Source organism: Amblyomma maculatum, chromosome 1, assembly GCF_055883805.1.
Source record: "Amblyomma maculatum isolate TAMU_Amacu chromosome 1, ASM5588380v1, whole genome shotgun sequence".
Taxonomy (NCBI): domain Eukaryota; kingdom Metazoa; phylum Arthropoda; class Arachnida; order Ixodida; family Ixodidae; genus Amblyomma; species Amblyomma maculatum.
The window spans coordinates 336,660,642-336,687,590 of NC_139344.1; the positions used below are offsets into that span (position 1 = coordinate 336,660,642).

General features: G+C 43.5%; 1 protein-coding gene across 1 annotated transcript in view; it reads right to left on the reverse strand.

Annotated features, from left to right (window-relative positions):
- Positions 1-1,167: 1,167 nt before the first annotated feature.
- Positions 1,168-26,949, reverse strand: part of LOC146207512 (PAX3- and PAX7-binding protein 1) — a 30,746-nt gene continuing 4,964 nt past the window's right edge. Inside the window, exons 3-19 of the mRNA XM_084588129.1 lie at positions 24,251-24,356; positions 23,166-23,274; positions 20,877-20,989; positions 20,020-20,111; positions 18,975-19,108; positions 16,724-16,913; positions 13,473-13,593; positions 11,167-11,254; positions 10,615-10,748; positions 9,543-9,742; positions 8,075-8,204; positions 6,078-6,196; positions 5,420-5,496; positions 5,073-5,139; positions 2,720-2,866; positions 1,955-2,097; positions 1,168-1,307 (exon numbers count right to left, since the gene is read on the reverse strand). Of these exons, the coding sequence (XP_084444255.1) occupies positions 1,247-1,307; positions 1,955-2,097; positions 2,720-2,866; positions 5,073-5,139; positions 5,420-5,496; positions 6,078-6,196; positions 8,075-8,204; positions 9,543-9,742; positions 10,615-10,748; positions 11,167-11,254; positions 13,473-13,593; positions 16,724-16,913; positions 18,975-19,108; positions 20,020-20,111; positions 20,877-20,989; positions 23,166-23,274; positions 24,251-24,356 (2,031 nt within the window). The 3' untranslated portion in view covers positions 1,168-1,246. The remainder of the gene's footprint in view (positions 1,308-1,954; positions 2,098-2,719; positions 2,867-5,072; positions 5,140-5,419; positions 5,497-6,077; positions 6,197-8,074; positions 8,205-9,542; positions 9,743-10,614; positions 10,749-11,166; positions 11,255-13,472; positions 13,594-16,723; positions 16,914-18,974; positions 19,109-20,019; positions 20,112-20,876; positions 20,990-23,165; positions 23,275-24,250; positions 24,357-26,949) is intronic.

Consider the following 26,949-nt stretch of genomic DNA (forward strand, 5'->3'; position numbering starts at 1 on the left):
AACAAGCACAGATGTCGTTAATTTGCTAATTATGGTTGATTTCGGTTGCATTACGTTCATTACTGGAACTAAACATTGCTACAGCCTGGCTTGCTTTCCGATTAGACTGACAAAATTCACTAGCGCTAGTGGTGTAATGTTCCGTACTAACGGCACCAGCGGCAGAAAACTGGCCGAAGCCTCTGCCCGGAACATGAAACTAGGAGGTCGGAGGTGGTGTAGTGGCTGCCAGGCTGCTCTTGGCCCTCGGTGTTCTAGAATATTGTAGATTGTAGTGTTTGGGTACCTAGGGGCCTTCGCCAATTGCGGCGGAGACTCTTTCGTTACATAAAACGGAGAGTTGAGCTAGTTCGTACATGTTTAAGGAATAACGGCGCGGACTGTTGACACACACACCGCTGTTGCGCAGACAGCCGCTGCGACGCGCACACGCCTCTGCTAGTAGTACTTTCAATTCATCTGCCCGCACGAGGCAGCGGTGGTGGCTCAGCCAGTAACAGCAGTCCAGCTGGGAGGCCCGTGAATTTTCATTTCCTTATGCCTCTAGTCGCATCGTGTTCTCACCAGTTGTCCGACTTCTGAATCTCGAACACGGTCAGCTCACGAACATACTCCATTGCAAACCTGGCGCATCGTCGAGGTTGACTTCGGACATTGTGGCTAGCGCCACGCGGCAACTAAGGACAGGAGACAGGACACATGCTAGTCCTGGTTCCCATCCTGTATGCGCCATTTTGCGCTAGCCGCAATATCCGAATTTAGCAACCAAAATGCGCACCGATCCGTGCCAAATGGACGCCCTCAGACACCTCCATGTCCTGGATTGTTATGGCCAATAAAGTTTACACCACCGCCACCCCCCAATCGAAACGTCAAATCGCGATCACCAAAGTACCATACTGCTCAAGCGCACAAGTACGCAGGCTTGCCCGAGCTTCAAGGGCAAATTGCAAAGTTTTATCACACCTTTCTGCAGCACTGGAAACACGGTGCTGTAAAATGTCCCTCACAGTAAAAAGAACAAATGCTGAAAGCAAGCTTTGCAAGACTTTGATTACTCTGCACATCATTATGCAGTATGCACACTGATAAACATATGAGTGACCATCACAATAATGAAAAAAAAAGTCTTAAGCCAAGCAAGTTTGGCATGAAGACATAGCCAACATAGCCACACAACTGGCATTTTTTAATGAGATGCATCAAATATGTGTGGTAAAAAAGATGTTTTTATTTGTGACGTTATTCATGATTTGGCCTTGTCAGACAGTGAAGCCAACAGCTTTCCAACTTCGTCCAGGGCATCCCTATAAGAAAGGAAAAAGGAAAAAGTTTACGAAGTATCTGAGCTCACAAGAAACCCTTACGTGGCAATTTTTCCATATCAATAGGCAAGTTCTTGCTCTAAAACCAGTGTGTATGAGCCACATGCCCATTGTGGCACTGTCTCCTCATCAACAAATATGGCTCAAGTTCCCCATGACAGCCAAGAACTAGTATGCTCAGTTATGAAGCTTTGCTACAGTAAAAAGCTGGTATAGTTACTCGAAAGGTACTGTCATATGATATATCGCAGCTTCAGAAAACATGAACTGAGAACATCAGTCATTGTGAAGAGCATGTCCTGCCTTAAGTACACAATTCTTATCTGAGTCCTCCTCTTAATATAGAAACAGAGGGCAGCCAATAACAAAGCAACAACAGTAGGGGTGCTAAGTGTGGCCAAATCAGCAGCACCACAAAAATTCTGTGGACAGAAGCACAAAGCTGACATCAGTCTGTGCAGGTTTTGTATCATGCAACATTATATATAACAGTAGTCAAATGCAGCAGCACTTCATTGTTATAAATCTGTATGACTGTGCAATGCCAGTGAGTTCTGAGCAAATTAATGGCTACGAAGTGGATAGTGCACCCTTAATGGCTGTAGTCCAACACCATCTTTTTCACTGACCTGGCATGCATGTCCGGCCCCAGTGCCGATGAAGCACAGAGGCCATCAAGGTGCTGCCGATACAGCCGCAAAAACCGCGTCAACAGCTCCAGCTGTGGTAGCGGGCTCCCACGTAACCATGCTGTTGGCAACGTTGACACCACCTGTAAGTAGAAACATCAGTCTGTGTGCCACTGCTATAGGGGCTCTGGTTAAAAATGAAACTAGTGAGATTTTGCAAAAAAACTAAACAAACCGTGCTTTGCCTTTACCCCTCGACTACCAAATGGTGTAGCCTACATTTTGCATTGTTTACATGCAGCATGTTTTAGAAAGAGCGAAAGCTAAACCGAATCTCACAATTTAAATGCAACCACTATGGTTACCCCTTGATAAAAGCTGTTAGAGCATATATTCAGTCTCTGCAGAAGCATTTAGGGCATGAAACATTTCTACACCGCACTATGTTCCGAGTTCAGCTTTCATTTAAGTTGCAGCCAACTTCTGATGTTCCTCATGAGATGCAAAGGAACGAAGTCCGCCGTTCTGTAATGCATGAAACTTTATGCGTTTTCTTTTGACATTTTCTCCCATGCAACAAGTCATAAAAATGCCTCAATATAACACTGGTCATTCTACCGCAATAAGTAAATACTGCAATGAAGCAGATAAACCTCTTGCTGTGAAAGCTTCACAACATAGCGGCTCATTATTTCAGGGAAAGGCATATGCCACTGCCTCGTATAAATGGAGAGTCTGAAACTGCACTGAGCGCAGCATACTGACGCGGGTGCACTTTTCGACGGTGTCCCTCTGAGCAAGGCATGACTGCAGGGCCACAATGAGGTACCGGTTCAGCAGACTGCACAATGACAGCTCTTTCAGTGGTTCCTCAGCCAGAAGGCCCTGCCAACTCAGCACATTCTTCATGAGCTGAAACAAACCAGATGTGGAAGATCAATAGTGCACACATCGTCCAATTTAAGTTGCCTGTACTCTACAGCCACAGGCCAGGCAACTGACCCAAATTAGTGGCCTCCTTAGCAAAGGCTGCAGACTACATGGGGTGGAGGGACAAGAAAAAAGCTTCGGTTATAAGTGCGACTGCAACTGTTTGGTAGTTTTTACAAACGTTTAATTGTGAACTGCACTAGGTAACTATTGGTTTCTCTGCTCTCTGCATGCTTTGGGCATAAAAGTTCGATAGCATGAAAGTTCTAAACAGCGTAAATGTGACCTCATCAGCCTTTTGCTTTGGCTTTCCTCTCATTCGCCACTTTTAAGTGCAAATGGTAGGAAAGAACCAGCATACCTCTACGCCACCATCATTGATGGTCCACACAACGAGGACAGGTCAGGTACTCAGGTAAACACTCTCAGGATTAAGGTAATTATTAAAAGGCTTTCTAATCATACGAAAAAAACAGTCAAGCATAATAAGTAATGACAGCTAGCGTTACCAGTATTTATTCATATACTCTTGGTAATATTCATTTGAATAAACCACGACAAATAGCTTGAGAAAAACCATAAAAGACAGCTAAACAGGTTATGAATTTAACAAGAGGACATACTCCCTGAAAATTTTGTTTCTTTAATATTGTTTCCTTTGTTCCCTAGGTGAATGAAAATTGTACCACTTCTAGAGCTTGGTTTTCAAATCTTTTTTTTTTACTTATAAGAGAGCTGGATGCTTTCCTATCCTAAATGCCATAAATAAAGTTATGCAACTTCTAGACATGGCAAGCCAGAGCAGTGCAAAATGGCTTTTCTTGAATAACACTCCGGCATGTACAACTGAGCAAATTGTCATTCCCTTAACATGTGACTTATTGAAACAACTTTATATCTAGTGCTCCATTTTCAGTGGCTGGTGCCTAATTATTTCAAGAATTTTGAGTTTTAGGACTATCACTGACTGCATAATTTAAAACCTAAATAGTTGCATTCTGAAAACATTAAAAATTAAGCACGCCAAATTCGGTCTTGATGTGACTAAAATAAGTGCACAAAATGTGCACTAAAGTCATGCTTGGCTCCACAAAAAAAAAAAAAAAAAAAAGGAAATTCAAAAAAAGAAAAAAGTGACAGTTATAAAAACGTCCAGTGAAATAACTGTTTTGACAATAAAAATTACTGTTTATATTATTATTATTATTATTATTATTATTATTATTATTATTATTATTATTATTATTATTATTATTATTCCATAATAATAGTTACTGGAAGAGTGGAATGGCTAAGCCAGAATTGAGAAGAAAAAACAATGGCCTACTGGTTTGCACAAGCCTGATTGTAGGCGAAACCATGATTTCATGCCTCACGTGCTTGAAAATAGGTTGGATCTGCCCCCTCCATAGTTGCTTCAAGGGCTTGACATGAGTCTTTCAATAATCTTCTAATCATTTCTAGCCCAGACATTTATATATGTTTTTATTTTTACATGGGATAAGGTTGCTCAAGAAGACAAAAAAGAAAAATTCAACTTCTAAAAAAAAATGATAATTTATTGAAGTGTGTGTCCCTTCAAAAGTGTCAAATAAAGCTGTCGGTATTTAATTGAGGCTGTGAGCAAAGGAAGCAGAAATCTGAAATTTTGGCAATAACGATGTCATCACGAGTTCCTCCACCCTTCAACGCAGGAAGGAGAAGCTTGCGAAGATTTTCACAGTTTTGATGGGATTTTTTTTTGGTGGTGCCCTGAACCTCTCTCACCCTGCAGTGGGTATAATCAGGCTGATGATGATGATGATGATGTGAATGTAAATGATACATTCTGGCCTTCGTGCATACAAAATATTACTCATCACCAAGTTTGTACCAAGGTTTAGGGTTAATTTACAGTGCTGGTGTAACCTTCCAAAAGCAAAGAATCCAGGATAGAATGAGATATAGGAAACAGCTATACAGTATGAAAGAGCAATGAACAGGGGTTGAAGGGGACTTGCCGAAACGCAGGCTTGGCTTGCGAACCGAGGCTCCCCCTCAACCCTTGTTCAGCGCTCTTTCTTCCAACAGTAGCAAACACAAGAGGGACATAAGGTAGGTCACCAGGAAATCTGTGCATTACTGAATGCAGACAATGCAAAATTTGCTGACGTGCCACATCTTTAATGTCTGCCCTGAAGATACACACCTTCAGGCAGGACCAAAACTGCCGGTGAAAAAAAGCTGCAGGCGCCCCTGATCGGTTCTCAAGGACCCTGCGGGAAAACACAGTGGCATGATTAAATAAAGCAGCTAGTACTACTAGTATAAGACCATTGCAAAATAGAGAGAGAGAGAGAAACACTAAAAACAAACACGTTTTACTCAAGCCTGTAGTGTGACACCAGTGTGTAAATGTGCCCAACATGCACTAGGCACATCACTCTCACGTTGAAACATAAATCCAGTCATTTACATACACGAGTGCACGAAGAAATACTGACGAGAAATGCATGTTACTGTGCATCAAATATGCTTCTGGGGTTGCTCACTCACTCTTTGGGATAGAGGGGAATGTAGACATCTTCATCCAGTGCTCGACTAATGCGTGCAGCGACTTTGGCCAGAAAGTTCTGAAATTCAGTTTGCAAAAGAAAAAAAAAAAAATTGCACATGTCACGCGCAAGGCGTGAGAGAAAAAAGTGTTTTTCTGAAGTCGAATCTACAGAAAATTCATTCACGTCAGTGAGCAAAATGAGCTTGTATGTGCAGAAAGAAAGCCCAGTGGATATTTTCTGCTGTTGCTGAACACACAGCTGACGGACCATATGCTACTTACAAAGTGGAGAAGGCGAAACTAGGCCTCCAATTGTAGAACTTTTCACTAGTATGGCATCTACTTCCACCAACCAAACATCGCACAAAAGTCATTTTTTCAGCCTTGACTGGCTCCATTTTTCGGTCTTCTGTGTACCACCAATGGAACCCAGTGCATTAGTGTCCTAATCGTTTTTCACTTAGCTCAAGAACACAAAGAATGAAGTTAAAGAACAGCATAACAAAAATAACTAAATAACTAGATAAACAAGCATAATTGGTGCGCATGCACAGGTGCAAAGGCATAATAAAAATTACTAAATAGCTGAACAAGCATAATGATTATGTCTACAATAGGCACACAGACACAAAATACCTAGGTGGAGAAAAAACAAACCTGCAAGTGCCGGCTCTGGGCACCAACTGTCGGGTAATCTTCGACTAGCTTCTTGGCCGTCCGCACCAGGTTCAGTGTCTGGGTGCTGGACATCGGGTCCCAAACCTTCTCTGCCAGTGCTGTGCACAACACAGAGTCATGACAAATATAATTTCAAGCACAGCACTACTGGCAGCCTTGCCAAAAACTGCATAAACAAACGACCACTCTGCAAAGTCAGATAACTTCACCACTACGCCCACCGCAGGACAAAGGTCTCTCCTACAGACACCCAACTAACACAGCCCAGAGTCATTTGCAGCCACAGTTTCCCTAAAAACTTCATACCTGCCCACCTGACCTCCCGCTGCCCCCTTCTAGGGTTTAGCTTCTCTTAGAGTCCATTCTGTAATGTAATGGGACTGTTAGTTTCTGGTGATGTCCACTTCCTAATTTCATCTAGGCCAAGCAGATGTACTAATGTGTCTATATGTGCAAAGATGCATATGCAAATATATCTATATTCTTCAATCTATGCCCCACCTTTGCTGAACATGCCTCTGAAGAACCTCGTTCTTGGGCACGAAATGGAATGAAAAAAAGTTGGAAACTTCTTTTGTAGTCTTACTGTTTCTCGCCACTGAAAAACCATTCTCTTAATATTAACATCTCTTTATTAACCTAATACAATAACTATCTATTATACACTAAATGTCATATGATTAGGTTATAATTACAATAAACTTCACATATTAATTCACAACATTTTCTTGAGAATTAGTTATTCTAAAAAAAAATGAAAACATGCCACCTTCTTACCGACTTGCCCAAATTTTCATCAAATTGTCATATATACTTCTACTGACAACAATGATGGGCTTTCACTCTACTGTATTTCACTATTCCAGTACAAAAGTCAGTGCGCAATAAAATATTGAAAGCACCATGTGCACCTTGAATGCAAATACAACTCAGCACACTTCAATCAGCCTCCTACAAAAGAACAAAGCAAGAAGAAAAAGAAACTCATCTATATACTAAAGAATTAACTTATCTGTCATCAAAACAAAAATTTCGCTGTGGCTTAGCTCTGGTTAACACTAGTTGAATTGTGAAAGCAACGGCTGCATGGCTACGCTTGTGGTTGTAGATTGTGATTAAGCGTTTGGTTTAGCTCTATTGTATAGACAAGACAAACTGTTCAGGTAACGACTAGGCTTCTATTCTTTATACCAATGATGGCCCTGCAATGATCAGTGAAGTAGTGGGACTTGGTTTCCACTCTGCTGACAATGTGGTCTGTATCTGCCGAGGCTCTGTGTAAAACCAAGTCTAAATTGCTTCCCCAATGTGTGGCGGTTTGAGGCTGGTGCTGGCTCAACTTAAGTAGAAACCGCACCTTTGCAGCTTGAACGAAAGCGGAGTTCTTGTCTTTAATTAAAGTCCCCCATCATGACAACCAACTCCTTCTCATTCCGCTAGGCATTCCAGTAGCCAGAACGTCCAACGCAGTTTCAACGCTGACCTGGGGAGATATATACACCCCGATTACTACACCCCCTGTCTCCCACAGTTTTACACAGAGACGGCAGCGGCGTTGACGGCGGTGCCATTTGTTGGAACGTGTTCCGTTGAATGCATCAAAGTTCACCAGCGTTTTAGTAAAGGCGTTTATTGCATCTAAATATGGGGGTCACTTAAGCTCTGCCTTTAAGGGTATAACGCGATAGCATAGGCTACCAGCCCACATATAAAGTCCCGCTTTAACCAAGTCGTATGAACGTGCCTTAGTGGCCTATAGGGGTAACGTGAATACCAGGGTCTTGGCAGGCTGATTCTGACATAAACGTCCCATGTGAGACGAGAGCTCCCAAGTTGGGAGCTCCTGCCACGGTTTCGTTGCGCCTGTCATTTGTGGCTACGGCATATGAGCATACGCGACGAGCTGAGCTGGCTGGCGTAGTGTTGCTTTCGCAACAAAACTGCTTTGATAGAAGTGTGAAAGCTAGGCAACAGACCTGCCATCTTGGGCAGAAGGACACGCTCAACAATCCGAGGCAGCAGGCAGAGGTCAGGATCATCTGGAGAGTCCTGGCCATAGAAGAGTAGCGCCTCGTACCATGCACTGCTCTCGAGGTTCTCAAACTTCTGCACATACAAGCAAATACATAACCTTCCTATACATCGTGGCATTACAGTATGGGCAGTCTCTTTGACCAAGACATATTGTGCTAACAGAAATATGGTGCAGTGGTCTATGCTAAGGAGTGATGCATCAGCAAGCAAAACATGTCAACAAACTATACTCACACATATGAAATGACACATATTTCGAAACACTTCCAAATGCACTTTCTTTTTTTTGCAAATGTTTATTTGACGCACAAAAAGAAAGAAAAAAAATTTGCTTGTGTAATTCAGCGCAGAATGCACTGAATGAAGGGACACTCAAGACACCCAAATATGCTATCAAAATATAATAAACGGCATTTGATGACACTGTCGCCGCATATCCTGTAGCAAGAAATCGAATTATTGCTGAAATATAACGATAAGAAGTTGAAGTTTTTTTTGTTCCCGCCAGTCAAATTCAAACTGTTTTCTCCTACTACGTAGTAGGGTAGCATGACGCACACTATGACAAAAGAGGAAACTCCGTGATTGCTGGCGCGCGGGGAGCGGAGAATACTTCGCAGGTGCATGCCAAGTCATGATCTTCATTCGATACGCACTTAGGGTAGGTGCATCTGCTACTCCGAGCTCGTATTTCACACGCGCCGCAGGCCCAAACCAACCTATGCGAGCACGCACGAAGTGTCTGAGCATCTGAGCCAGAATATAACATAAACTGAAGTGGACGCCTGTAGCGCCGTGCTAGCTGAGAGACTAGCGGCATCTACCGACAAGTGGACGAAATGAGTATATTTTTATATTTGCCTTGCAACATTTACGTTGTCTTTTTGTCTTTTCGCCGTCGTTTACGTGTGATAAAAGCATGTTATAATTAAGAATTGAGTAAAACAGCGCTAGGGAAGACTAAACACGTGAATGACAGACACATCCCCTCTTCTGCATGTTATAATATTCGAGACAAAACAGACTACCGCATTCAAACGGTCAACGTAATTCGCATTCGTCAGCCTCCGGGATCCTTTGCGCGTCACGTGATTTTTAGTTGCGAGCCTCGGCCGTTTCGGCTGTGGCGGCGATACCTGTATTCCTGTTCTTCCTCTGTACTACCTTATAACAGCTCTGTTATCAGTAAGAGTGGCTTTTTTGTAACCAGAAACTGGCATTCTATCGATGCAAACCCACTTCATTTTTTCTCTTTAGTGTCCCTTTAAATGACTTGCTCCACATGTATGTAGTGACTGAAGCATCGAATGACTGATCAGGAAAATGTAGCTGTTATGCAAGGCCAGCTCTTACTGTTAGTTTTGCACCTTTGCAGAGTAGCAGCCAGCTGGAAGATATGCATTCCCTCACCTCAATGGGGTTCCAGGCGACTGTCTGCAGCCGTACAAAGGGCACCAGCAGCTTGACCAAGCACAGTGGGATGTAGGCCTGCTCGTACGACTCGCCAAACTCGGTCTTCCAGCGCTCAAACCGGAGCTTCAGTGCTGCCACACTGCTGAACTGTTCGGTCACATCCTCAAACACGTGGCGCGCATCGTCCAGGATGAGTTCTGCAAACCATGCGACCCGACCAGTGGCAAAATTTAAACTCATTTCATTTTCGGGTAGCCGAAGAATCTCGGCAAGGATTGTACATCTGTTATACAACGCAGCGCAGCACATTCGTTAGTTTAAATGCAACAATTAGCGGAGCACAATGCGCGCAGACAGTAAGAAATAGAAGAAAAGGGACCTCACTATTGATGCACCTTTCCTAGCACACAATGTATGAACCTGTAGGCTTCAAAAAAACATTATGGCCATCCCCCTTCTGAAGCCTGTGTATAAATCCATGAAGAGAGCGGATTTTGGCCTTCAAAGGATCCCCTGCAGCTAACGGCATCAAACAATACATAACATTGTGGGCAATTCCCTTACACCTGCTGCTCTGACAACGGAGGGCATAGCAGATGAAAGGGGATCCATCAAGGCTTAACTACATTAACCGCGGCGTCATGGAAATCGGTAGATGCTACAGGCTGAAAGGGCTTCCTTTGAAGGACATTTGGCGCTTCTTTCTTGAACTGCATGACTTTAATATCAAACACAACAAAGGCCTAGTGCTAGGGCATCTGCTTTGCGTGGGAGGATCTAGGTTTGAATCTGAGTACCGACATGAATCAACTGGCTTTGTTGATGGGTACAAGCTTTCCTCGAGTGAAATGATTAGGTTTCTTAAGAGAGAAACAGTTGGAAGAAAATGCAAACTGGTCTGTGTTGAGACTGCTCGAACAAAAAATGCACGAACAGCACACAATCACGACTTAAACACGTAAAGCAATCTCATATATTGACAGCCCACTTTTTTCTTCTCATTTCATTTTCCCACTTCAACTGCTGCTGCACTAAGCCAGCTTGATATAATTTGTTTTAGCGCATATACCTCTCTCCTTGTCGAAGGCTAGCCTGTCAGCGTCAGGCTGTTCGTCGTCGGTAGACATGCCCTCGTAGTGTGCCAGGCTCCTCTGCTGAGTCAAGCCTTGCTGTTGCGACTCCCGAGCCTTGCGTCGGCGCACTCTGCAACACACAATACATAGAGAGCTTTTGTGCAGGTCACGCCAGCTAGTGTCGCGCAAGTAACTTGTTAAGGCCGCCTTCCTGTAAGAAACGCTGGCTCCCAAAGTCGTAGTTCAGCCCCTCTTGTGGCAAAAAGACTAAATGCAGGCCTATCTGCTGCCCTACACAACTTACGTTACCTGCTTCATCCAGGCACATAGAGTGTCTATAACAGTTCAGGTTGGCCACAACATGCACAATAAGGGGGAACGAAAGGCCACACGTACGGACCAGCCGCATTCGCAGTCTCGGCAGCTTCAAGCCACACTACCTGTGCTAGTTTGGACAATGCCAGAGCCCAATGAGGGGACGTTTCACAAAAAAATGCGGGCCAAACAGAAATTTAAAAATAAAAGGAATAAAAAGGCGAACACCTCACCTGCGACCCTCACGTTCAGCTGCTCTCCAACTGCGCTGCTGGCTACCCCTGTTGTTAGGTTCTGCTGGAAGTCCCCGCAGACCCTTCACTGCAAATTCATACGGAAACACACCGGTTACGTCCTCAGATGAACATAACTATATGAGCAACTGAACACAATGTTGTCACCCTGCCATGATTTGCCATCATAAAGAACTACAGCTCAACAAAGAAAAAAAATGAAAGATGGCTTAGCTCTGCTATGTCTGGATATACGTAACGAAAAGCAGTGACTACCTCAGGATCAGAAGAAGTTGATGTCTCCAGTTTCTGCGCCGTTCGCCAGCAGCTAAACTCTCCTTGGTTTCCATGTTGAACGCGTCTAAGTTCACTGGCGTTCTATAGTTTGTTTACAGGAAAGGAAAGGTGCAGCATCTGTCACTCGCGGAAGGTAAGAAGTGCCGCCCGACAGCGTTGGAGCGCACTCGTTCCTGCTTGGTCCTCACAGCTGACGGCAGATGGGTGAGGTCACATCCTTGACGTCACCCTAATTGAATGACTTATTTTAGTCTTTGGTACTTTCAAATTGCACGCCAATCGCAGTATCTGTCACTCGCGGAATCCCGCTATCATCCTCATGGTAGACAAGCGAAATTATGAAGAATGTTTTACGATCCGGGGCATGGCACAGCGGTAAAGCGCTCGGCTGGGGATCCAAGGGATGGAGGTTCGATTCCCGGATGGAGACTAATTTTTGTTTTTTAATGAGGAGGAGTCCCACACCTCTTAAGCATTGACGAAGCTCAGCTCCGACCCTCATAGTGAAGCCTTCCGCTTCAAAACGGCGCAATGACAAATTGACACTTGAAAGCAGACTCCGAAGTGGCATTTATTTGAAGAAACTACAACCACAACTGCTTTCAGAGTAATATTAAACCAAAAAAAAGGATGATACTTAATGTATTAATTTGTCGAAAATTGCAACTCAGCCTTCCTCAGGGAAACCAAAAACTTGCAACACACACAGTCATGCAGCCTAGATATCACACCAGCAGTCACCAACCCCTGTACCATTTCAACACGTACTCAGTAGCCTTTCAATGCCAGAATTTTAATCTTCTTTACAAGTAAAACAATGGAGTGCCAAATTCCTTATTCCTCTATCGTAATATCTGTATCCATGTTTATTCGTGTAGTCTTTTAGGTACCTCACCATGTGCCTGGTGCAGAACTTGCCGAAGAAAAGGTGAATTGAGTACAGAACTCCTGCTACTGCGCAGTGAAGCATGCTCAAAATGCAACGGGGCCGTCCTGTGAAGAGGTACAACTGCTTCTACGTCACAATATGGTAATGGCTGCGGAGGCCTTTACAATTTTGGAGCAAGTTCAACTTCCTCAAAAGTGCGTGCAAAGCAAAGTGGTTGACGAAACCGGGAAAACCTATCATTCTCGCTTGGGCTTCATCTCAAATGCAAGCGTTCACCACATAAAATTACTGTGATGCAAACGGTTTTTGACAGTTTTTTACACTCATTCGATAACTACAACACTCAGTTAATTTGAATACTTTTCTGGTCCTCTGAAGGCCAAATTAGCAACAGTTTACTGTATCTCCCAAACCAAGTGGAATCCGCAAAGAGAGGCACGGGAAATGCGTTCATGCAGATATTTTATGACTGATGGGATTTCCTTAAGGCCACATGCCACTTCTCACTGCTTGCAACCTGTGCCGCTTGACAGGTGATACGCCGGCTCCGCACCACTACCATTGCTTGCGGCAGATATAGTAAGTGAATTGTGATCGCACGCCAGGAATGTGTGGGCACTATTTAGTGACCGAGTGCACAATTGCGTGTTTGTACGGGAGTAGTGAGGAAGCATATTCGTAACATTTGATAGATATTTGCCACATTGTACAGAATGCACCCCGACAAGGAATTTCATGAATTTGTACCAACTGTGATTGTACTATCTACTTAATGTTGTATGGTACGGGAGGTTCAACAATCAGAAATGATGACTAAGAGGGAGTTTGTGGTCGAGGATTAATTTCGATCGCCTGCAGCTCCTTAAGTGCAAACAGGTGCCTTTTGCTTTCTGCCTTCATCAAAATGTAGCTGGTGCAGTAGGGACCAAACCAGGGTCTTCTAGTTCAGAAGCCAAGCATGCTAACCACTCAACCACCATAACAAGTATACGGAACATAGTTGTCCGATTATTTACGCAGGAGGTCCCAATGCATTTGCCGAAACTGTGGGACCTCCTTCTGTGCAACCCCTATCAGCACACTATTAAAGCAGCGACTCAATTGATAGAAGGCAATGCACCTGCAAGGCTGCACTCTTCAGCCTGGTCTCGTATGTCCTGGTGTCGGCGCTGAACAAGCTTCTCGCTGCGCTGGCACAATAGTGACATCATACGTCCCTCCAGGGCCAGGATTATCGGTGTCTGAAAGAGGAGTACATTTAGCTGGCTACTACAGCATGTCCAAGTACAAGAAGCAATCCATATGCACCATGATAGTAATTCATTCATGCTGCCCCTTAACTAATTTTTCCTCTCCTAAAGAAAATACAGCAATCAATCTCCATGGTAGAAGACCTACTAGCTTGATTTGTGTCATCTCCACTGCATACAAAATGCTGAGACCACGTAGCTGCTTAGGTATGATTTCGTGAAACCTCTGTGCATGCATCACATCTGGCCACACTTCAGTTGCCACAGGTCACAGTGGTAAGAAAACGGAGCTTTGGATCGTTTCTTCGCAAAATCATTTTTACAGCCCTAACAACTTGATCCATTGCTGTTAACACGATAATCATGTCACTGGAATTTTAAAGAAACAATTGAGCCAATTTTTCAAAGCGTGTCTCGACCTCGCTCAGCTGTGCTGCACCAGCAGGAGTCCAAATATGAGCACTTTCCATTCTCCACATGTTTTATTTATGTATGTATGTTTTTTTTTCATAAAGACACATCCTGCAATAACTAGTCAGCGCATTTACAGTGTTTGTCAAAATATGGTATTTTGTGGATTACATACAGACACTGGCAGCCTACTCAATCAGCAAGAGAACATTACAGTAAAACCTAACTAATTGAATCTCCATTAATTAGGAAATTTAGATAATTCGAGCTAGGAGTGCGGTCACAACTGACACCCATGTCGGACACTTATTAATTTGAACTAGGACAGTCTTTCACCAGATAATTCGCACACGAGGATTGCATCTAGATACAACACATGAAGTCAACTACTGCCTAATTTAACGAATGGAAGCCCCCAATTGCCCAGAATAAGCTGAGCAGCATAGTTCCAGCTTCGCTTTTTCTAGATTCACATCGTTGATTCACACCATTGTGCCGCCGCTATCGGGCTTGCGCATCGGCCAGTCATGTCGTTTCGGGCACTGCTTTGCGTGTCACAAGTCTTTGGATTTTATTTTTTTGTGGCTCCGCACCGCTCTAAAGCCTACACATCTTTATTTAGTATCTATGTGCTTTCTCTGCTCTATGAACTGTCGCTTCTGAAGGATGCTTCACCGCAAAGCATAGCTCATGCTGTAAATCATCATCAGAACGCGACGGGGCCGTTTGTGAAAAGGCACCACTGGCTGCAGCGTCGCACTGCGAAAAGAGCCATGAAGGAAGTTACGATTTTAGGGTAGTTATTCGACATTCTAGACAGAACGCGCAATGTAAAGCACTTCCATCAAATGTTTCGTGAAGTTGTTTGCTTTGTGCACTTTCTGCACCCTGTTGGGAAGGCTCTCTTCACAAAACGGCCCCGTTGCATTTTGAGGGTACTTCACTCCATAGTCAAGCGGTGAAGCGCGCAGAGCGGTAAAGCGCACAGGGCAGTAAAGCGCACAGGGCGGTAAAACGCGCAGTGCGGTGAAATTTTCGGTTTATTCAAAAATTCCAAATATGTGCACAAATTGAATAACAGACATATTCGATTCGTATCCAAATTTCGAATAATTCACGTACCCCTAGAGAACATACATTAGGACAGAGGAAATGCATTTCAGACCTTGGGAATACTTGTGCTCCAGCCGGAGTAAGCTGGCAGCACACACTGATGGAGAAAATGTGTATCACTCCTTGCGCTTTCCTGTGCGCGTCAAATATGAAATGAGCGCCGGAAGAGAAGGCTTCTTGTCGAATCTACCAAGCTGACAGGACTGTTCCGCAGTGGCACCTTTGTGCGGTGACTGCTCTGTCTGCCACTGCAACAGCTGGTCCACAATCCTGATTTGCTACTAGAATGAAGTTGCTCTGAACAGAGTAGGAAAGGTTGATCAAGAAGTGCTTCGAATCAGTGATTATGATTTGCCATGGTTAAAGAGGCCAACTTGCTACCCCTTGCTGTGAGAGCATCAGCCACAATTGCAGTAGGATCTCTGTTAAACAAAATATACTGAAAACAAATTCATAAAGTTTTCTGCCCTAAGCATGCTGCTCCCAACGTGCAGAACATCGGATGTTCCAAACATTTTCCAGTGCCGCTGCAGATGATACGAATGTGTAAGCCACGAATGCAACCTCGAGCACTGTGTGCTGCCCACACACTGCTGACTACGTGGTTGCTTGCTGCATTGTATGTGCAGAGAGCAGTGAACTCTGGTTGTGCAAATAAATAAATCCCCTCAGCCATGAACATAGCTGAGTGAATGCACTTCCTATGCTTATGCATACCAAGTCTGTTCGTTCTGATAGAAATTTTCACATACAAATTTTTTTTGCAACCCCGTGAGGTTTGTAGCACCAAATTTTACTGCAGTTGTGTCATACTCCTAATGCAGATCACTGGCAGCAAAGGTTCTGGTCTGGAGAACATGACCATGCCAGGAAGCTTGAAAAGTGCAGCAAGAGAGTCTGCTATGAAGATGCAGACACACATACCCCCCTTTTTAAAGAAATAAATGAACTAGAAATCATTTTAAATGAACTTAGTATTGCCGCGAACTATGCAAATCTTTATTTGTTCTTTCTCGACAGCAACACACAACCTTATCACTGTGATTCCAATGCGCGGATCGCATCTTTATTCTTCTTTTGTTAATGCTCGTTATCGCGAGATGACTCTTTATAATTTTTTTTGTCATGCAAAATGCGTTGAGATGTTCTCGAAGATTCCAGCCACTAGTGCATGTTTCTATAGTGTTCCAGGTTATGCTAGTCACTGTTTGCAGCTTTGTCTAGATGTTTCTTAAACACCTTTAAATTGAGCGCTGACGTGCGCGACAGGTATCCGTAATTCGACGACCAGCGAGGATGTTTGCTGCAATCGCCGCCACCGAGTTCAGTTATTTTGAGGGCGCAAGTCAGCCCAATAAAGAGTTGATTTCAGTGCAATTACACCTGTCTTCTCTTTTGCTGCCTAAGGCCTTGTCACCACCACATGACAGTATTTTTGGCAGCAATATGAGAGGTCTGTTTATCACTATTTTCAGATACAATGAGCGCCATCCACGTGACCATCCGGTTCGTTATAAGTGGGCTTGTAGCAATTTCTGTGCTGTCAGGCCCGTTTCAAAAGGCAATGAAAGAGGCATCATGCGGCACCCCTACATACCTTGGCATCGAGGCATTCAATGAGGTCAGTTGCATACGAGCGCATCTCCTGGAAGAAGTGGAAGTTGGTAGCCAGCTGTGGCTGCTCCTCCCGTAGCCGTGTAATGACCTCGGCCGATGCCTCAAGGTCGGTCAGTGCTTGCACTTTCTGTCGCCGATGCAGCGCTAACATCTCTCGCACCGTGCTGAGCCTGGAAGTGGACCATGCTTCCTCAAGTTAACCATGAGTTTTGCTACATAAAAATGCACAGTTCCACAGAGAAATGTGGTCAAAACAAGGGGTAGGAATGCAGGCAAAGACAAGCATAAAGCGAAACACGACAGCATCACAGACAGTTTGAAGCCACCTGCAGATTGGTAATATAAAGACCTATGGGTCAAGCGAATGGTCACAGTAACGATGCTGATGACTGAAACATCACCATGCATTTGCCATCTTGCTAAAGAATTGTGTGCATAAACTAAGTGCCTCTATTAATGGGCTGCCTTCCAAGACTTTAGAGCACTGCATGGGCTCAGGCTGATGCAAAAGCCCAGCCAGGGCTCAGCATGTGGAAAATACGCTATTTTGAGTCAAGCCCAGACTTGAAGTCGTAAGCATGGGCCAGGATCAAGCTTGAAGATTCGAGCCCGGACCAGGGTCAGGCCCATGCTAGAGGGGCTGTCTATGGCTTTTGGTTCAGACTTATATGTTGTCTATGGCTTTTGATTCAAAATTATTGGGTGAAGTACACACTGGCCATTCTAGCAGTGACATGGATAAAACAGGGCCATGATGTTAGCTGAAAAAAAAAAAAAAAAAAATTACTCAATGCTGATTTACTTACTTTCAGTGTCTGCTACAGCCACAATTCCTTCAAGCAAGAAAAATTACAAACAATACTTTTTTTCTTTGTAAGGTTGCCTGGAATATCTCAGAAATGAAGGAATCCCAGCGTTAAAATCTTCGCAATGGTTTGTTGAAGAACCACTGCTAGTCAATTTTTTTTCATATGGAATGAGTGAAAGCTCATTTGTAGAACGAGTTCAATCAGTGCCACACACGATGCTAGCGGTCTGTCCATGTAACATCAGGCGTGAGTGTCTGGCCACACTGAATGATACAAGAAATTAAAAAGGAAAGAGAGAGAAAGACCAAAGCCCAGCAGCACCTCACCCACAACCCATTTACATGAGTACATTCAAAGTACATAGCACCGCTGGCTTGGACTGTTTCAGCTAGAAGAAGGCAAATGACACCAAATCTACCGGACAGCACTCCACATCTGCTCAGTTTTGCAGTCTCACAAGAACCACCAAGGAAGGAGTTTTAATTATGAGCAGCCTGATCTCCGAATGCTTGCCTTTGCCTCACAAAAACATTTCTACGCTACAATAAATGCCACTGGAGAAGAGGACATTGGTTTAGAACACTTCGGGTCTTCAGGCACGTACTACTCAATATGCGATTTTGCTTCTCTCCACTTGCGTGCATGCGTGTGTGTGTGGGTGCATTTGTGCCTCACTGCTATGACTCCAAGATATTTTTAATAATTAGACAATGCCGGATCCAAAATTACAGATAAAACATTTACAGGTAATGCAATGTTTTAGACGTGTTTGCAACTTTTTCAATTTGGCTCAAAAACTTTGGGGCTATTTATAGGCAAGATCCCTGTTAAAGAGTCGGGTGGGTGAAGCCACCTTACCTTCATTTCTTTTTGCATTTACCAATTCAGGTGTTACTGCAGTGTGAGTAGCTTTAGTGCCCACTTCTTTGCTTTTGTAGCAGGAGACTACTAGCACTAAGTAATTCTACCTCTTGGGCTGCTGTGGGAATGGGCTTGGACCTACGCCAGGCCCCACATCGACCTCGGCGGTCTAAGACCAGACTCAGTTGAGTGATAAAGCAGCATGCTTGGGCCAGACTCTGGCTTTGAGTGCTGGGCTTGGTCTCAGAATGCAAATCTTGCAGTACTCTATTATATGTAAAGGTGAAACCTTCGTTAAAAGTGCTTAGGACACAGCATGCATGACGAGCAGACTTGGCACACACTGGACAAGCTGAAGCCTGCTAACTTTCTGGTAAAGACAGCGGAAGGAAGAATGCCATGCAAGGACGAGTGAAAACAAATTGGGCCCCTTCGTCTATTTGCTCCTCAAGGTTCTGAAGCATCTGCGTAATTCTTCCTGTGTGAATCTGCATACCCTCAGTACCATGTCAAGTCGTGATCAGTTTGCAAAGAAAACAAAATTAAGGAGAAGGAACCTACCGATCTGTGACACGCTCAAGCACAGCCTGAGAGGTGAGGTTCTGACGGTCTTGGACAGGTGGCATTGGAGGTGGCTGCTCAGTGAAGTATGTTGGCACCACGCAAGGCTCATCGGCCGTTGCCACCGCTGCAACCTGCACACAAGAACACTGGCGCATTTAGCAACAATGTCTTCACAAGCATCACTGACACCAGAGAGGCAGAATTCACAACATTCCAACTGCCTTGAAACAGAGAATAATGCAATGAGGCTGAACTTCCTTCCTTCATAGAATAAAGAGAATAATGGAAGACCCTGGCCACTTAGAGTCATGGCTCACAGTATAATTAAAAATTTTAGCTCTGATCATGTTTATATCTCAGACACGAGCATATGACTATCAACATGTGGTTTACGTCACGAAATGCAGATCAGGAAATTCTGCTGTACAAAATAGATGCAATATATATCTTATAATGGTTACATATGCCTTTCAATGTTGTCACTACTCTCACTGTTCTTTTTAAAACATAAACAAATCTACAGATGGAATTCCAAAACAATTTGAGTGTCTTTGTTAGAAACTTTAAAGGTATACAAATTCTGACAGAGATTTTTTGGTCAGCTGTTCACGGTGCATACTTAGAATTGCTAATTATTTTTGTTATGCATGTTTTTTGCTGTTTAGCAAGCTTCTTGCAGTTGAAACTGTACTTCCCATGCATGTCAGGGCTCTGTGGAAAAAAAAAAAAATCTCTGTAGCAAGCACTGATGTGCCCAAGCAGCCAGTGGAACTAGAAAAATTCTAAGTTTAGTTTGCGGTCAAGCCTTTTTGGTTCAGTTTGGGTCCTGCTCTGGAATAACAGTCCGTTACATTCAGAACCAGTTCATAAAGGTTCAAACAGCAAAATGAAAGAAAGGCATGAATATTACAAAAAATCATGAACCACAAAATTTTTGGGTTCAATTTTTGCTCCAGGGTGAGGACACTCCATTCCAGCTCGAACCAGTGCGAACTAGTTCCCACAGATTGACTCGGTCAAAGACGAAAATGTGTGCACTTGCCGGTGCGGTGCTGACACCTTTCTTCATCTGCTCCTGCTCCCACCGCTCCAACTCGGCAACATCTTCCCGAGCCACCTCGTCACCGCTGTGCTCTGCACAAAAACCATGCAATACCTTTCAATGTGACAGGAAACAAAAGTGTTGACGGGCACAGAGCCAGAGGTACCTATCATTAAAATTTCCGAGAACAATCACCTACGCAAAATCCTTCAGCTTTAACGATCGATGACATCTATTCTCACATCTCATGCCCGTAATAACTGCTGCCATGCTGAGGCAGAAATAGAATGGTAAAAGTACTTCAAAATGACTTGCTCAAGGAAAACGATTTGTGAAGCCATGACCAGCTATAGCCACTGCAGAATTGTGGTGTTCTCTGAAAGAATATGACTAATAGCTATTTCTTAACCTAGATATATAAGTTGCCAGAAAGGGCTCACCACTGTGAGTTCCCTGCCGCATGTAGAACCCTACTATCTAGCCAAGATATTCGTGGCAACAAAATTGAACAAGTTTATTTACCATGCTCAAAAGGTGCTGCAGTGCCCCTTCGAGAGATGGGACAGTGATACTGCTAACCACTTTTTTTTTTTTTTTTTTTTTTAGCCTAGAATAATAGCTGCACAACATGATTCAGCTTTCTTATAGTTGTTATAGTTTTTATTTTTTTTTCCTGAACCTTACAACATAGATTTCTTTCCTCTTGTATTACCTATCCAGCCCCTGCCAGTATGAGCCTGCAGTGGACTACAGTAGGATGAAACGACTAAACAAACATACACAGAAACAGACAGGACACAGTGACAATAACTTTGGCCTGCAGTGCCATGATATCCACAGCCAAGGTCTATACTCACCCTCCTGTGCTTGGATGAGGGCTTCCCGAGCACGCTGCTTGTCCAGCGCAGCTGTGTTCACCGTGAAGTTGATGCGGCCCTCTTCCTCTTCACTCTGGTCTTCCTCCTCACCACTGCAACAGAGAGGAAAGCACACAAGTCAGGCAGCTATGACACAGAGCACAGGCCAAAGCAAAAATATAATAAAAGCTCTGGATATGGAATGGGAGAAGCAGAGACCTGAAGCACAGGGAACTGCATTAACTATGACAGTGTGCATTAAGTCCTGACAACCCCTTCAAAATGCAATGGGGAATCAGATTAAAAAAAGGTGTTTATCTCTACCAGACTAGTATTGTGACTAACAAACACTAATATGTCATCTAATCAATGACAGCCAAGGGGCAACAGCTAAAGTGGTTACCCCAACTAGCTCGTATGCTGACCAATATCAATTGATCTGGAGTATGTCTGCAGACCTGGCTCGTGTTTTCTTGACACATGACATGGCAAGTGACACTGAATATATATGGGCTACAATATCTACATGTTTACTAATCACTCCATCAAAAACACTATTTACAAATGTGCAAAGCATTGAGATTTAACTCGAAAACTTCACCAGCGCTGCAGCAGGGGACAAAGAGAGAAGTTGGGACAAGCGCTACTAACAACTGAAGTTTATTTGAAAAATACACAGGTAATATATGCACAAAAGACAACCAGAAGCTCATGCACTCCCCCTCCCCCCTTAAAATAAAAAGCAGTTGTTAGTTAGGAATCTAGATACGAAATTTCAGTCATGTATATTTACTGAAGGGGTGCTTATGCACGTGTTGCTGTTCTTGTGAATATAATAGGCTTCACACAATTCCCTCTTCAATTGATCTTGATGTCTAAACATAACTTTTGCCCTGTTGAAAAGAGGAGTGCATGCTCTTTTATTTGACACATAAGACACACTTGGATTGTTAAAATGACAATCTCTGTAATATAGGGCCAAGTTCAATGAAGGAGCACCATTCAAAGACGTTTTGTGTAGGCGTAAGTGCATGTAAATACATTTCCCGGTTTGGCCTATATAGTTCTTGCCTCACTTAAAAGGTATGTCATAGACCACTCCCTCTGCACATTGCACAAAGCACAGCTCATGCTCCATTTGGCAGGCATTTTTTTCTTTTGATTTTTCTTTTCGTTCTCTGGCTCTTCTGTCAACAATATTACAAATTTTTGCTAGCTTATTAGGAGCCGAAAACAACATCTTAGCACCATATCTAGTGCCAACTTGTTTAAGCCTATAGGTAACTGATGGATGTATGGTATCACACCATACTTCTTTTTATCTCTACTGTAAAGCCCCTGTGGGTCATGCTAGCCAAACAATTTTATCTTTTTCAGAATTTTATTGCAAGCAAGTGTTATCACATCATTAGGGCTATGGACAGAAGTTTCAAGCTGCATTTGGGAAGCAGCCGGCTTCCCGAATGCAAAAACATGACCCACAGGGGCTTTCCAGTAGAGATGAAAAGAAGTATGCTGTGATACCATACATCCATTAACTTTAAAATGTTGTTTTTGGCTCCTAATAAGCCAGAAAATATTTATGCAATCGTTGACAGAAGAGCCAGAGAACGAAAAGAAAAATCAAAAGAAAAAATCCCTGCCAAGTGGAACATAAGTTGTGATTTGTGCCATGTGCGAAGGGAGTGATCTATGACATACCTTTTAAATGAGGCAAGAACTATATAGGTCAAACCGGGAAATGCATTAGCGCACGCTTACGCCTACACAAAACGTCTTCAAATGGTGCTCCTTCATCCAACTTGACCCTACATTACAAAGATTGTCATCTTGACAATCCAAGTGTGTCTAATGTGTCGAATAAAAAAGCATGCACTCCTCTTTTTAACAGAGCAAAAGTCATGTTTGGACATCAAGATCAATTGACAACGAAATTGTATGGAGCCTATTATTAACACGTGCATAAGCACCCCTTCAGTAAATATACATGACTGTGAAATTTTGTATCTTGATTCCTAGCTAGCGTCTGCTTTTTATTTTAAGGGGGGAGGGGGAGTGCATGAGCTTCTGGTTGTCTTTTGTGCATATATTACCTGTGTATTTTTCAAATAAGCTTCAGTTGTTAGTAGCGCTTGTCCCAACTTCTCTCTTTGTCCCCTGCTGCAGCGCTGGTGAAGTTTTCGAAGATGCACCAAGTCGCTCAATAGTCTGTTCTGCTAAAATTTAATTCAAGTCTTCTGAAGCATGCCTCAGCGTTAGGCCAAGCCAGAAAAAAAAAAAGTTACTCACTGTCCTTTCTGGTCTTCTTGCTCAAGGGGAATGAAATCACCCTGTTCACGTGCCATCTGCCTTCGCTTCTTCAGAGCATAAATAGTTGCCGCATCAGGAATAACACCACCTGAATTGGAGTCGCGAAAAAAATCCCATTTTTCACCAGCGTAAGCTTAATGTATGTGCTCTATCCTGAATTCACAAGCACAACTGCTAACCAGCAAGCAAGTCAAGTTGAATGTGACCTATGCACTAACATGGCATAATAATTGAAATCAAGTGTTTCCTATTTTTGACTGTGACAGTTTGGCAAAAGTTGGTCGGGCGTGAGTGTAGGTTGCTAATGGCTTTGAAGCCGATGATATCTTTTCACTTGGGTCTCCACTACTTTGTGGGAAAAAAAAAAGTCTACTCCCACCCCTTACATCTCAATTGCTGTGCCATTAGCAAGTGCATCAATGTGGCTTCACCTCCCGCTTAATGAGTACTGCTCATTTAACTCACCCACACTGTAGTGCCATAATGAGCTCGGTTGAGTTAGTATATCATTAAAACCTGAAATGACCTTTTGTGACCACAATGATGGGAATTCCAAAGTAAGTAAGGTAGGGAAGTCACAAAAGGTCATGTTGCAATGCAAAGAACATGGATGACCAATTAAATGATAAGTTGAATCCACCAAGTATGAATGTTCGCTGATTACTGTGTAAATGTTCAAAGACGACTTGTTCCTACCTGCACCAACATCTGAAAGGGCAAATGACACCACACATGTGTTAGTATGACTGTGCAATAAAGTGAATTATACAAAACGGGAACAGCGCAAAAAACAGAACGAGGCGAGGAATGAACAACACAAGCGCTGCGTTCCTCGCTTTTTCGTGTTTTTGCGCTGTTCCTTATTTAGCAATGTTGAACCAACTAGCCCGCAACAACACCCTCATGAATTAGACCGAGCTTATATAAACAGAGTAAGCTACATACATACCTAATGGACAAAAAGACAGTACCTTATGCCCACAAAAATGGTAAGTTACCGGTACCAAGAGCACTGCATGTGACATCAGTGGACAAGACAGAGGTAAGAACTACAGAAGACATACTCTGGATGACATTTCTGAGACGCCGATACTGAGGGCCCTCCCCTTCGTCCTCTTCCTCACTGTCAGATCCCTTGATCTCCTCTGCATTGAGGATCTTGAATGTGTTCTGCAGGATTACAAGCACAAATTGACATGAAGCATTATGAACTAGCCAATCGTTAAATCTTCTCTGTTACATAATGAAACTTGTTGCACATTCACACCAAAAGAAATGGTTTAGTAATATTCAATTTGAGCTTTATGCTCTCACAGCATCTGGGACACATGCAGAAATATGCTCCTGTTATGACCAAAAAAACCAAATGCTTTAACTGAGAGTTAAAACGACATGCAATGGCATTGCGCTGTTGCTATGACAGAAGTATGCATGCAAACGAAAGTTACAAACAGAAGCTGATGGAATCCAACAGAGGTCGATAGAGTTTAACCTGGCAAAAGTGAAATGAACCACAAGAGAAACCAAAGAACCCTACCTCTGAGATCATCTCATGAACAAGTAAGAAAAAATATTAAAGGACGGTTTTGAGTGAATAACATGAATATTTGAGCGTCAGCTGCGGTGTTATAGCAATTTCAAAGACATGCGCTGTTTTGTTGCGAAAGCAACATTACACCAGGTTTCAACTCATCGCGTATGGGCCACGAATGATCTTGAATAGCCGCGCCTAGCAACCATTTAGCCAAGCTCCGCCAGATGGCGCCGCACCACTGCCGCTCGCTCCCGTCAGATGTGTGCTCCGCGGGCAGAGGAGAGGAGGTGCCGCTTCGCGGATATAAGTGCGCTTCGCCTCGGTGGAATCTAGTTGTTATGGAGAGTACTAAAGAGAGGCAACGACAGAATGAAGCTAGAAAGAGACGACGTGCTCAAGAGGAAGCAGAAGAATGCACTGCACGACTCGAGAAGTGTCGTAACGAAGATGCAGCTAAAAGTAGTCGTTCTACTTCCCAGAGTGACTCTACGACAACTAGGAAAGATTCCGGGTTGAGTTCCCAAGAGTGTTGGAATGAGATGAAGAGCAAACGACATGCCGAGGAAACGGAGGAAAAATGTACAAGAAGGCTCGAGAAACGGTGGACCGACGTTGCAGCTAAACGAGCCGATGGTGCGACAGAAGAAGCCAGACGTAGGTGCAATGAAAACCTCAGGAGACAGCGTGCCGAAGCAATGCAGCTGTTGCTTTCGCAACTCGATTAGGCTTAGCCAGAGCTAAACCGAGCTTAATTTTTCTTTTTTTCTCGCGAGAGACAAACCAGGATCCAGCTTTACCTAGGAGTGCAGTGACATTCTAAAGTGAACTAGTTTTGAAAATGGTTTATAGCAGTGGTAGTTAGCCTGTACATCTGTTTAGACATCATCATCATCAGCCTGACTATACCCACTGCGGGGCGAAGGTCTCTCCCATATTTCTCCACTTAACCCGGTTCTGTGCTAGCTGCATCCACTTGACCCTTGCGAACTTCTTAACCTCATCCGCCCACCTAACTTTCTGCCGCCCCCTGCTACGCTTTCCTTCCCTTGGAATCCAGTTTATTACCCTGAGCGACCATTGGTTATCCTCTCTTCGCACTACATGTCCTGCCGAAGCCCATTTCTTCTTCTTAATTTCCACTAGAATGTCGGTAACTTGAGTTATTTCTCTGACCCCCTCTGCACGTTTCCTATCTCTTAATGTTACCCCTACCATTTTTCGTTCCATAGCCCTCTGGGTTGTCCTCAACTGAAGTAGAACTCTCTTGGTTAGCCTCCACGTTTCAGCCCCATAGGTGAGTACAGGTAAGATGCAACTGGTGTATAATTTCCTCTTGAGCGATACCAGTAAGCTGCTAGTCATAATCTGTGAGTGCTTGCCAAATGCGCTCCATCCCAATCTTATTCTTCTTGTTATTTCCTTTTCATGGTCTGGATCTGCGGTTACTACCTGTCCTAAGTAGACATATTCGTCTACTACTTCCAGTACTTCGCTACCTAATGTAAACTGCTGTTCCTTCCCGAGGCTGTTGAACATTACCTTAGTCTTCTGCATATTGATTTTCAAGCCTACCTTTCTATTTTTCCTGTCTAGGTCATCAATCATTATTTGCAGTACATCCCCGGAGTTGCTTAGCAAGGCAATGTCATCAGCAAATTGCAGATTACTGAGGTATTCTCCATCTACCCTTATCCCTAACTGCTCCCATTCCAAGCCTGTGAATACTTCCTCTAAGCAAGCTGTGAATAGTACTGGGGAGATTGTGTCTCCTTGCCTAACACCTTTCTTTATGGGAATTTTGTTACTTTCTTTATGCAGAACTATGGTTGCTGTGCAGCCACTACATATATCTTCCAGCACTTTCACGTATGGCTCATCTACCCCGATTTCGCAATGCCTGCATCACCGCCGAGGTTTCTACTGAGTCAAATGCTTTTTCATAATCAATGAATGCTATGTATAAGGGCTGGTTATATTCCGAGCATTTTTCTATCACCTGATTAATGGTATGGATATGATCGATAGTAGAGTACAGTTTCTGAAAACCTGCTTGATCCTTTGCTTGATTGCAGTCTAAGGTTGTCCTGATTCTATTAGCGATTACCTTAGTAAATACCTTATACGTAACAGACTGTAAGCTGATTGGTCTGTAATTTTCAAGGTCCTTGAGTGCCCTTTCTTATGAATGAGGATAATGTTTGCATTCTTCCATGGTTCCGGTACCGTCGA